Source organism: Macrobrachium nipponense, chromosome 1, assembly GCF_015104395.2.
Source record: "Macrobrachium nipponense isolate FS-2020 chromosome 1, ASM1510439v2, whole genome shotgun sequence".
In the NCBI taxonomy this organism is placed as follows: Eukaryota; Metazoa; Arthropoda; class Malacostraca; order Decapoda; family Palaemonidae; genus Macrobrachium; species Macrobrachium nipponense.
In genome coordinates this window covers 78,185,998-78,200,001 of record NC_087200.1, presented here as the reverse complement: position 1 = coordinate 78,200,001, position 14,004 = coordinate 78,185,998, and the positions used below count along the sequence as shown (strand labels likewise).

The 14,004-nt window shown below is 35.0% G+C and overlaps 1 protein-coding gene across 1 annotated transcript in view; it reads right to left on the bottom strand.

The window, feature by feature from the left end:
- The window catches only part of LOC135218836 (cyclin-G-associated kinase-like), a gene marked incomplete in the record, with an annotated part of 495,799 nt that overhangs the window by 16,341 nt on the left and 465,454 nt on the right, over positions 1-14,004 (bottom strand). Inside the window, 2 exon segments of the mRNA XM_064255283.1 lie at positions 3,993-4,166; positions 12,712-12,881. Coding sequence (XP_064111353.1) covers positions 3,993-4,166; positions 12,712-12,881 — 344 coding nt within the window.

Below are 14,004 nucleotides of genomic sequence, written 5' to 3'. Positions count from 1 at the left end.
CACTCAGAAACTAAAGGATTAATATCATCATTTCAAATTGGTTTCAGGAAAAACTGCTCCACCCTTGATCCCTTGCTGAGGCTGACCAACCAAATCCAGCCAAGATTGAAACAATTCCACAAGATGGGCATATATGGAAGAATGATCAGATTTATATATTCCTTTTTAACAGACAATTTTTTAAGGTAAAAGTGGGAAACACTTTCTCCCAACCTTTTGTGCAGGAGGAAGGAGTCCCTCAAGGAAGCGTTTTAAGTGTAACACTCTTTACAGTGGCAATAAATAGTGTGGTTGAAAATATACTGCACAGGATATGATTCATTGTCAATATGTAAACATCTGCAAAGGTCTATTAATGCAATTACTACGATGGCTGATGAGAATGGTTTTAATTCTCCTCTTCCAAAACAGTTGCAGTGAGATTTACCAGATGCTGGCGAGTGGAAGAAGTTCCCACACCTAGTTTAAAAGAATGTATCATTCCTTATGAAAATAAAGTAAAATTTCTGGGGATGATTATTGACCACAAACTAACATGGGCCAGCCACATAAAAGCCCTAAAGATTAATATTAAAAAATCTTGCAAAATCTTAAAGGTTGTTTCTGGATTTGGTTGGGGGGCTGATAAGAAATCCCTTTTGAGGCTATATGACTCACTGTGTCGCTCCAAGCTAGACTGGCTGTCAGATCTATTCCTCAGCTTGTAAAACCAAGCTAAAGGAATTGGATATTGTACAGAACATAGGGTTGAGAGTACGCTTAGGGGCTTTTAGAACTTCTGTTGGAAGCATATATGTCGACACAGATCATCTTCCCCTTGATCTAAGAAGGCAAGAGCTAGGGCTGCAATGCATGGCTCAAATGAAAAGTGCTCCCAAAAATCCCTCCTTTCAAGTACTCACGGAAACAGACTCACAGACTTTCTCTGGTACAAGAGCTTCTAAACCATTCCAAATCCCAGGAAGTCCTGGAAGTAAAATATCCTGTAAATCCTCCATGGCTTATTCCTGAAGCATTAGTATGCAAGAAATCGTTTAAGAAAAAGGACTGTACTGAAGAAGAGATTAGGGGAAAATTCTTAGAGCCCAACTTTACCCATGCCAATTATGTGAAGATTTATACAGAGGGATCAAAGTCAGATAGTGGTATTGGGTGTGCTGTTATCCTTGGTGATACAGCATATACAGCTAAATTACCTGACTTTGCATCAATATTTACAGTTGAATTAACAGCCGTAGTCTCTGTCCTAGATTTAGTTCTTCAAAGTAGTGACACTAATTTTGTCATATACTCTGATTCTAAAAGCACTTTAGAAGCTATTAAAAAATTTAATAGCTTTCATCTGCTGATTCAAAAAGTTCAGGAGTCGCTTTTTGTATATATGTATTGTCTACGTAAGTCAGTCTCTTTCTGTTGGGTCCCTTCTCACGTGGGGATTCACAGAAACGAGACTGCAGACAGGGAAGGGAAAGCTGTTAGCATTTTACCAGCAACAACTTTCAGGAAAAGTGCCTCATACAGACCTAAAAGGTCCTATTAGGTCTTTTGTATTAAGTAAATGGCCAAAAAGGTGAACTTCTCCTCTTCTTGTCAATGATAGTACGTAAGCATAGAAATATTAGGAAAAATATACTGCCGTGGCCTTCGTCATTCCAGCTTGACAGACAAACACAGGTTATTTTAACAAGATTAAGGATTGGGCACACTTATTTAACCCATCAGTTTATTTTAGAAGGAAGCAGCCCACCAGTGTGTGCCTACTGTGACGAGATACAAACAGTGGAGCGCATTCTGATGGTTTGCCCCATATATTTTCACCAAAGGGAAAGATATTTTCAGGGTAAATCCCTCTTGAACATCTTGGGAGATGAAGCAGATATTTCTGCTCTCATCTCCTTTTTAAAGTGTATAAAATTTTTAATAACATCTATTTAACCCTTAAATGCCGAGCCTCTATTTACAAAAGTGTCTGTCGTATGCCGGCGGCGTTCGGGAGTTAGCGCCGAAGTGGAAAAAAAGTTTTTTTTTTTTTCAAAAAATCACAGCACGCTTAGTTTTTAAGATTAAGAGTTCAATTTTGGCTCCTTTTTTTGTCATTGCTTGAAGTTTAGTATGCAACCATCAGAAATGAAAAAAAATATCATTATCATATATAAATATTGGAATATATGACAGTGCAAACAAAAAAATTTCATATATAATTGTATACAAATTGCGTTGTGAGCAAAACAGCTAAAGCTAATGATTTATTTTTTTGTTGTATTGTACACTAAATTACAATGATTTTGGTATATAACAAATTGTAAAACGATCAAAGCACCACAGAGAAAATATTATCACAAAATGATACATGAATTTGTAACCCATGGACGTAAAAACAAGTTTTTTTCTAAAATTCACCATAAAATCGAAATATTGTGCTACAGACTTCCCATTTGTTGCAAAATGAAGGTAATTGATTGAATATTACTAGACTGTAAGTGCTTTAGCTTACAATTGCAGTTTTCGACCATTTCAGTCAAGTTAAAGTTGACCAAAGGTCGACTTTTTCCTATTTATCATGATTCATATGAAAATATTTCAAAACTGATAAAAGCTACAACCATGAATTATTTTTTGTTGTATTCTACATGATATTGCACACATTTTCATGTATAACACTTTATGTAAGGCCTAATATAAAATGGTGCAAAAATTGCGACAAGGTGACTAAAGAAATTCTGATATTTTCAGCAGTGTTACAGCACGAGGAGGGAAGGAAAAAGTTTTTTATCAAAAACTCACCATAAATCAAAATATTGTGCTAGAGACTTCCCGTTTGATTGAATGTTACTAGAATGTAAGGGTTTCAGCAGAGTCACTCGCAAAAGTTCAGCAAAGCACGAATGCGTCAAGAAATCGCTCTCCGATGATGCATCACCGATGCTTTGTAGTGCGAGAAGAAAGAAATTCGCACATGTGCGGCTGGGTAACGCTAGTAAACAAAACAAAAGTGTGATCGGTGAACTCCCAGCATCCCTCAAGGCGCGTGATTTAAAATCTTTCACAAACTAGGCCTATAATTATTTTTCCGTGAATATTTAAAAAACTTTTTGTAGTCGACGTACCGTACATCCACTTGGCACCCGACAGACAATTTTAGTCAACGTACAATACGTCCAGTTGGCGTTTCAGGGTTAATTATTTATATATCATATCTTACAGATTTTTAAAGACAAACTATTTTTAACATATATTATGCCACTCATTAAACTTCATATTTTTATTTTATTTATTAGTCACATCTAATTTTATGAATCATTTCTTTCACTAATTCATTTACCATAATTCAATTTATTTAACCTTCATTATGGTGCTGAATGTCCTTCTTGGCCCCAGTGCCTGGGCTTTAGTCTAAATATCATACATCCATCCAAGTTTACCCCAAAATATTAATGATGCCAAAAATAAGTGCATGTACTTGTAAAATTTATAAATTAACAAATAAATATGAAATAATCACTATAATATTATTATTTTGCATAATTACTACAAAAATACAAACCTACTGCCCTTTAAGTCATGCATAAAAGGCAATTATGATTCAATGTGCAATTCACTACAGCAAGAAGTAGGGTAATTTTGCTATTTATGGTAATCATATTTATTTTATGATATACATATATTAACCCTTCTGGCTTCACATGCTGTGTCTGAGCACATTGGAAATATATTATGTTTTAGGTTTTGCTACAGGCAATGGATTCATGTTTTACTTAAACTGAAAACTTGTAGAAAATTTTATTTTTTAACCCCAACAAGTATACTATGTTTATACTAAACTGTCTAACTTGTCTACTTTAAAAGGTAAAAGTACATGTAAAGTAGGTTTTGTACTCCTTGATACATTTTCTCATGAGACCAACTAAAAGGTATTGAATACCATAAAAAATATTACTGCTTTCCAAATGGTTTACATAATAGGAGTAAAAATGATGATTAAGAAGTCTCACCTTATCGGGATGAACAGCTAAGCACGCTTTTCGATACATTTTCTTAACATCATTTGGATGAACAAGCTGATGCATTCCACACTCATTCCACTTAGCACCTTCCCAAACTATTGTGTGTAAGGAACAAAGAAGAGCCCTAATATTTTTCTTTTTACCCTCCGTCCACTCCATCACCTAACAAAAAGGAAAGCAAAACATGTATTGAGGTATGATGAAAAATTTTCTTAAAATATGAAACTGGAAGAAAATAGATTTATAAAATCTGAAAGAAAAAACTTGTTAAGTTGTGATATAAAACTATGAATCTGATCTAACTGACTATACTAACCCAAACTAATATATGAAAAGTAAAGGCCCTTCCACACGAGGGGCAAATGCACAGAAGGTAGACACTGTTACCAATTTTGTAGGTGGATGGCGATGACAAGTGTGGTCCAAGGCATGGCTTTGGCTGCTTATGCCTAGTCTTTGCCTTGGATTGTTTGATCTGGTAACACTGTTTAAAAGTAAGAAAATTATGGGCAAATCCAAGTGCTTGTCATGCCTTTCCCCCTCGTGTGGAGCGGGCTTAACTGTTTATTAGTTACAGCTCTTCTGATGATCACAGTATTTAACTTGGGATCAAAAGTGTAAATGCAGGAGTTTGTGACTGAAGACATATCATTTAAGTACAGTATACACTAGGCAGCTAATAAAATCTAGCACCAGAAATGTATGGTAAATTTAAAAGAAAACATAACCTTGCTCTTCTGTTATGCATTTGGTTATTGAAAACCATATGTCTCTAGATTGTCCAGCCAATGACTTTGCTAATGAAATTAAAAATACTAATGAAAAAACTTGCAAAGCTACGGATTAAAACTGATAATGCTGGATACTAGAAAGTCAGATAACATTGGATACAAGAGATCATGCGGCTTACGATTCAAGCCCAACCGTAAACTACTCTAAGCACAAATTTTAGGAAACTGAACAAACATGGTAACCTAGATCACATAAAGCCAAATGACTTGTCCAATCCTAATCACAGATCAAGCCTCTTTATGTGTGAGCAGAAACTCCTTTAACACCTGATCAAATGAGTATTTTTAACCATTAAGGTAAAAAAGGAGAACTCCTATTCCTATTATTATTTTTCAAATCTTCGGACACACAGAATGGAAAGAAGGGGACTGGTATTCATATTTTGGGCTGGACCTAAAACAGTACCCACATGGAAGTAAAAGGACAAATCTGTGGAGGTATGGTGCTTATATTATTGTTCTCCAACAGATGGTATGGTGCTTATATTGTTGTTCTCCTAAGATGCTATCATTATTATAGAGTTACAAAACACATTACTATCATTATTAGAGTTAAAAAACACAGTAAGTCATGACTTCATTCAAATATTAATTGAATCTTTAATAAAGTCCCTTTTACTTACCTTGCATTTTTCTTTACATTCTTGTCTACATCACAAGTGATTAAAAAGTATAATGTACTCATATATGTATTATTTTAAGCACTGTGTACATATAACCATCACATACAGAAAAAATTCAGGCCAACACAGAATTTTGTGCTTAAATCAAGTTGAGACATTTATGTCATGTAATGGTATCCCATTCTGAATTACAGTAGTGCACCGAGATGAAAGACCATGGTATATCGTACTTCTGGATATATCAATGCAAAATGGAAATATCTATTTGAGAGTTTCTGGCTCAGGATCTAGTGTTGAATATGTAATATTCACTATTAGTATCGTATTATAAAATACAAATGCAACAAATATGCATCTTTTTCACGGGTCTTTTAAAAAGTTATGCTTTACTTCACTGTATCCAATAATATTGTATGTATTTTCATATTATTGTATTATAAAAGTCAGACACAGGGATCAATGTTTTTTTTTTGGAAATCAGCTTGGGATGATTACGAGAAAAGTTTATTTTACCATATTTAACTTTATTCAGAGCGATTTTATTGCTTCCAGTTAGTATAAATGAATCTCTAGATACTCAATTTATATAAGACAAGGCTATATTCCATTATACCAAGTATTTTTACATCAAAATATGAATTAAATAGGTCTTGTTGTGAACTAAATTTAGTTATTTTTTCGTTAGTTGATGGCGCTGGGGGCATGTATTTTTGTGTAAAAAAATAAAGACATTGTTCGCTATTTTCTCTTGATTTCATCATACAACTTTACATATTTATATTTTATCAGCATGAAAATAACAGTAAAATGTGTTCTTTCATGCTCCATAGTTTTATTTACAGTCGAGTTTGATGGCATATCAAAGTTTAAGGGAGTTTAACCCTTGTTGCTGTTGCACACTAATTTATAGTTATTAAGCCACTTGAATATTGTTTTCTCAGCTTCAGCTACAACTTGCAGCTTAAATTCAATGGTATGCTATGGTAATTGTTTACACTACTGTACATTGGTTGAAATGTGATTCAGGTGTTCTTAACAAAACAACAGTTTGTCCTTCAGTTGTAACACTACATACTAACAATACTTTTATCATTCTCTTTTGCATTTTTAACTTATTTAACTAGAAGATGGGATAAAGAGATGGAGGAAAAGATGTTAGTACAAGAGATATATGATAAAATCATGAGTATATACGGCAATTTTTATTTGTTATTTAACTCAAATATTTTCCATGTTTACTATACAGATAGGTAAAATTTATTGTGAATGTTTCTTTATCAATTTACATTGCTTTCAACTCTAAAAACTATGCTAAACCTTTTACTGTCATGTTTATAATATATATTAGCAATATCTTACTTTATGGGTACTGTTTGTTTATATAAATATATACAGGTGGCCCTTGGTTAGCGGCAGGGGTTCCTTTCCTGGCCGCCGACGCTAAGTGATTTTTGACGCTAAGCGATTTTAAAGCCTACGGCCGCTGCACTCCTTCTTTCGAAACTCTAGACCAGTCAAAGGCGCCGTAATCCCACAACGGCGCAATAAGTAAAATTATATTTATGCAGTATAGTACTATAGAATTTACTGTATAGTAGTACTGTCCAGTACATTATAGCATTATAAATACTGTAAAGTGAAAAAAGCCTAGCTTTAATCCTTTGGGTGTCTAGAGTTTGTAAAGATATAATAAGGTTTATACAGTGTACAGGTAGCTGTAGTGTTCAAGTTACGATCATTCATCTTGCGATAGTCCGATTTTATGAGAAACCAAATTACAATAGCCTAACTTTATCCATCTTCTAGTTACATAAGTTCAATAACAGCAAAGGAGAATGATGAAAGTATGGTTTACGTTATAATCGTTGTGTGAACGTGTACAGCCATGAACAACTGAATGAGAAACTATTTTTTTTTTCTAAATACAACCGAATTGGATAACATCCGTTTGGCTTGTATTTCAATCATCGTACTACAGTATACTATTACTGTAGTTGTTATAAATGGCATTATGTATAGAATAAAACGGAGATATCTTATGTAACAACTTTATTCGCTATAGATCAAAGATCCATATACAGTGGACCCCCATATTCGCGTTCTCCGGATTCGCGGACTCACACATTCGCGGATTTCTCTTGGGAACGTTTCCCCGCATTATTCGCGGAAAATTCGCACATTCGCAGTATTTTTCTATGAGAAATATCCATAAATTCCTGGTTTTTTTTTTTTACCAATTTCATCATAAAATGCACTTTTTGAGTTTTAACTAACAAAATAGGCTGTTTTTAGCGTTTTTATAGGGGTTCCAAACATTCGCGGGTTCTAACTATTCACGGGGGGGTCTGGTACGCATCCCCCGCGAATACGGGGGGACCACTGTAGATCAAATATCAATCGGGAAATATACAGGCGGTCCCCGGGTTACGACGGTTCCGGCTTACGACGTTCCGAGGTTACGACGCTTTTTCTTAAATATTCAATGGAAAAATCCGTCCTGGGTTACTAACGCTTGTTTTTCCGAGGTTTTAGTTACGCGACTGACGCTTCCGACGCTCCGAGTAACGACGCTTTTAAAAACGCATACTATGATAAAAATCCTTTATAGTTTAGCACAGTATATTAATAAAAATAAGTTTCTGGTTAGATTACAACAAAAAATTTTGAGATTATGATGATTTTCGACACTTTTTATGTTGTATTTTTCTGTTGTATTTTTCTGTTTTTTTAGTGACGCCTCATATGCGGAACTAGTTTCCGAGCGAATGAATACATACTAGTTTACATATAACAGTCAAAAGCGCAAATAATGAAAAAATCATTGCTTGTTTCCAGTAATAATAACAAAACGAAGTTTCTGGTTAGATTACAACGCAAATTCCAAGTATCCAAAGAGAGACATTATCCAGTAATTTGATCAGAGAGAGAGAGAGAGAGAGAGAGAGAGAGAGAGAGAGAGAGAGAGAGAGAGAGAGAGAGAGAGAGAGATAGAGGTCTTCCAACGCTCCGAGTTAACGACGCTTTTAAAAACGCATACTATGATAAAAATCCTTTTATAGTTATCACAGTATTATTAATAAAAATAAGTTTCTGGTTAGATTACAACAAAAATTTTGAGATTACGTATGGATGATTTTCGACACTTTTTATGTTTGTATTTTTCTATGTTTTTTAGTGACGCCTCATATGCGGAACTAGTTTCGAGCGAATGAATACATACTAGTTTACATATAACAGTCAAAAGCGCAAATAATGAAAAAAATCATTGCTTGTTTCCAGTAATAATAACAAAACGAAGTTTCTGGTTAGATTACAACGCAAATTCCAAGTATCCAAAGAGAGACATTATCCAGTAATTTGATCAGAGAGAGAGAGAGATGATGAGAGAGAGAGAGAGAGAGAGAGAGAGAGAGAGAGAGAGAGAGAGACGGTCTTCCGACGCTCCGAGTTAAGGACAGAGAAGTGTTCGTTTCGTTAAACGGCCTCTGACTCATGCCAGTAAATGTTTTATTGATACTAATAATATAAGCCTATTTAAAGATACGTTTACTTTAATTAGTCTATATGATACGTAAATAGTAATCAACTGTTCTTGTAGCCCTCAATATTTGGCAAAATCGAAGTATCCAAAGAGAGACATTATCCAGTACGTAATTTGATCAGAGAGAGAGAGAGAGACGAGAGAGAGAGAGAGAGAGAGAGAGACGATGAGAAGAGAGAGAGGAAGAAGGAGAGAGAGACGAGAGAGAGAGAGAGAGAGACGCTTTGGCAACAATGGTCTCGGGGGTTTTTATAGCTTCCTTCTGCTTGATGATCGTGGATATTTGTAGAAGGATTTCGACCATACTCGTTTGCCAAATCGACGATACGAACGCCACTTCAATGCTTTGCTATAATTTCATGTTTTGGCTTCCATCGAAAATCATTTTTTCTTGGGTTTTTTCTTATCACCTGCTTTGTCTTTAGCTTTGAGACCCATGGTTAATAATAAAATAGACAAAATAACACGAAAAATAGGCGCAAATACAACGAACTAAACAACGACGTGTTAACATGCAGCACCAACAAACAAACAGACTGAACGCCATTTATCGGTCGCCTATACAACTAACACTCATCGCAAAAATCGTATCTCAAATATTTCGTTGTATATCAAAGCTTGTATTTTCGCAAATTTTCTGTTATATCTCAAAACATTCGTTATATTAGGGCCCAATACGTATGTCAAGTTTCCAATGTAATTTGATCAGAGAGAGAGAGGACGAGAGAGAGAGAGATCAGAGAGACCCGAGGGGCGACCGCGCCGAGAGAGAGAGAGAGACGAGAGGAGAGAAGACGAGAGAGAGAGAGAGAGAGACGCTTTGGCAACAATGGTCTCGGGGATTGACGTAACGTTATTTTCTGAAACAGATAGGACAGAGAAGTGTTCGTTTCATTAAACGGCCTCTGACTCATGGCAGGAAATGTTTTGTTGATACTAATATATAAGCCTATTTAAAGATACATTTACTTTAATTAGTCTATATGATACGTAAATAGTAATCAGCTGTTCTTGTAGCCCTCAAGATTTTGCAAAATCACTCCAGGGTTGTACATAAAAACTTCAAGAATGTAGTGTCCCCAGAGGATTACAATAGTTTTTACCTTCAAGAACCAGCATTCTTTTATGAAAATAACTCCAGGTTGTACATAAAACTACAGGAAACGAACATGTAGTGTAACCAAAGGATTACAAGTAAGGTTTTTATAACTTTTTTTTTGATTAGTTTAAGACATATTTCCAAGCGTCGTTCCGGCTTACGACGATTTTCGGCTTACGACGCGTCTCAAGAACGGAACCCCCGTCGTAACCCGGGGACTGCCTTTAAATTTAAACCTAGTTATAATTGAAGCTGAGAAAACTGTTCAAGCTGCTAATGATTATTATCGTACATCGGCAACAAAGATGAAAATCCAGTAAACATATGCCATCAAACACAACCGTAGATAAAATTGAGATAAAATCATTTTAATCAAAACTACTGAGCTTGAAAGAACACATTTTACTGTTGGTTTCACGCTGATATAAGATAAGTAACGTAAAGTTCGTATTACGATGATATAAAGGAAAATTGCGAACGGAATCTCGTAACATTTTTACGCATGGTCTAACTGGACCGTGTTTTTACGCAATAAACATGCCGCCAACGTAATCTGTTAACACAAAAAAAAGTAGTTCACATTCACAGCGAGACATATTCAATTCATATTTCCCCCTAAAAACACATTGTATATGGAAAAATAACCTTGTCTCATATAAGTCAAGTATCTAGATATCCGGTTATGCTAACTAGAAGCAAGAGAATTCGCTTAGAATTGCGTTATGGCAAAACAAACTTGTATTCGCCATCAGCTGATTTCAAACCACAACACTGGCCGCTCCGCGGAATACTGGCTTCAATTTGCCGTAGTATTTTATAATACACTAATATGAGAATACATACAGTATTACTGGATACAGTGAAATAATGTATAACTTTTAAAGGATTTATGGAAAAGACGCATAATTAATAAAATAACACCTTGCATTTTTCGGAACAGTGGTGGACAAGATCGAACATGAAAAAACATCCCCTGACAATGTGGAGCGTAGTTACAGAGGCTGCCTTAATTTGTATCTTATTTATGTACAAAAATAAAAATACCCTATACGTAATATATTTTCATACACATTTTAAACATAAAAGCATAAACATTTAAAAAATCGACACATCGATCGCTAAATTTGCACTCTTTTCAACTCTATATTTTTGGAAGAGCGGCAGACAGCGGCTTACAAGAACGGACATGAAAAAACATTGTATATTCGATAACTTGAAGGGCAGTTTCAAAAGCTGCCTTGTTATCACATTTCTGCACAGAAATAAAAATACCCTATATGTAATACATTTTCATGCACATTTTAAACATAAAAGCATGAACATTTATAAAATCGACACATCGATCGCTAATTTGCACTTTTTTTAACTCAATATTTTCAGAAGACCGGCAGGCGGCGGCTCACAAGAAAGAACATGAAAAAACATCGTATTTATTAACATGAATAACGTGAAGGGCAGTTTCAAAAGCTGCCTTCGTATCATATTTCTGTGCAGAAATAAAAATACCTTATACGTAATACATTTTCATAACACATTTTAAACATAAAAGCATGAACATTTAAAAATCAACACATCCATAGCTAAATTCGCACTTATGTTACTCGATATTTTCGGCATAGAACAGCGTCAGAGGCATATATTTTACCCTAATACCTATGTAATAACTCTCCATAAAATTTGTTGACATAATTTGCATAACCTTTATGGTCTGCACGGCATTACTACAAATGTATGAACTCGTTAGACAACGGTGCTAGCGGCGCTGTTAACTGAAAATTGTGCCATAAAAATACCTTAAAATGCCTTATTTTTTTTATGAATACGTATTTTTGACGACGGCCGTAAAACCGATTCGCGGCTGAGTGATTGCGCCATTAACCGCAGGCCGCCTGTAGTAGTATATATATGTATAAGTCTTATCGCAAAAAAGAAAACGAAACGGGGCTATGAAAGAAAAAGATTAATTGTTACTAAAAGATTACTCTTAGGGGCTTTGGGATGGTCTGAGGTGTATTATCGTTTTAAATGATTTTTTAAATTTTTGGAATTACAATTAACTGTATATTTTTATTATAATTACCAAATTAGGCAGTGAACTTAAAATAGGCAGTTATAAGCATTTTACAGTAATTGAAGAAGTACAGGGTATAAATATACCTGAACTTTATCGCAAAAACACGCATTCACAGATATATACAGTATACAACGAAATATCAGTTTCTTTCATAGTGAGGTCGGCTCGGACGCTTTAATTCATTATCTTGGTGAACAATGTAGTATTTACTCTTCTAGTCCACTAGGGATGAAATATGGGTTTGAATTTTTGGGTTTGCATAATAACAGGAATACAAGATACTGTACTCTGTCTACAATCAATCCATGTCATTCATGAATCACAGAAACCTGAAAAGAAAAACTTGATTCTCCAGTAATGGATAAAAAACTTGATTATCACGAAGACTAGAAAAATGATAATTTACCAAATACACATGGAGTAAATCACCTACTAGCAAGCAACTGACTCATAAACATTAACTATTTAAATGATGATTTTTCAACAAATACTGTTTGTAGACCTGTTTTGTTTCAAACAAAAATGATACTGCCATACACATCTACATTCTAAATCTGTATCAAAAATATAAAAATATACCTTGAGCTTCTCTGGATCCATATTCTTGGCAAGTTCTACTTTCTTCATTTGTGCCATTGTTTTAGGTCCAGAGTCTTTTCCACTGGTAAAGCTAAAACCTTGAGATCCAAGTAAATCACCAAAAGCATCCTCTCCAAACTTGCTCTTTGATGATGGTGTGTTTCCCTTGCCTTGAATATAAAACAGAAATTAAAACACTAATAAAGCTTTTAATTATAAAAATGCTTTCTTATACAAGAATTTTGTTGCCAATAAAACAGATCTGTCAGCTCTAGATGCCAGTGGCCAAATTAAAACCAACTACATAAATAGAGGAAGTTATTCCATCTTGCAACAAAAAAATTATCTAGAAAAAGAGGTATAGGTAGGGTGACTCAAATAATCTAGTAGTAGAACCTTGTTAACAGATTTCCTTACTGGCAGACAATTTGGTTTAAAGATGTTTTGTCTGAGGGAAATCTGCCCATTATTGTTAAGGACAGACAAAGACAATTATACAGGCAGTCCCCGGGTTACGACGGGGGTTCCGTTCTTGAGACGCGTCGTAAGCCGAAAATCGTTGCAAGCCGGAACATTGTCAAAAATCCTGAGAAAACCTTACTTTTAATGCTTTGGGTGCATTGAAAACTATGTAAACTGCATTTTTATGGCATTTTCCATCAAAAAAAAACTTCAAATATTGATCATTTTGCATTTTTGGTGTCATATTTCATCTGCCAGATGAGCATTGTAGGTGTCGTAACCATGGAACATGCGTCGTAACTCTGGAACATGCGTCATAATCCTGGAAATAATGTCTGATGAATATAACTGAAAAGCATCGTAACCTCGGAACGTCGTAACCCGGGGACTGCCTGTAGTTAAAACACATATGGGATGTGGCATATAACGTTTATGTGGCTCCCAGCTGATACAAAGAGAAGCAATCAGTTTATGAATAAGTTTTTCTCATTGCATATCTCTGCGCAACTGTCTTGTGTCTTTGTATGTTTTTTGCAATTCTAGTGCAAATATGTAAGTCACCATAGCCCTAACTGGAAGCAGCAACAGAAAACAGCTGAGGAATTGTCTTCTGAGGATGAGGAGGGAAGAGAGCATGTCTCTAGTTAATAAATAAGTGTTCCAAATGGGAGGGGGGAGTGCAATTTTGTTGAAGAATATCACCCCGAAAAAGCTGTAACCAACCATACTATAACCATCTGAATAACAACACTTTCTTTCACCTAAGGACATTTTAAAACAGGCAAAAACAAGTAATATTATTGGAGAGGTTTTTATTAACCCTTAATGACA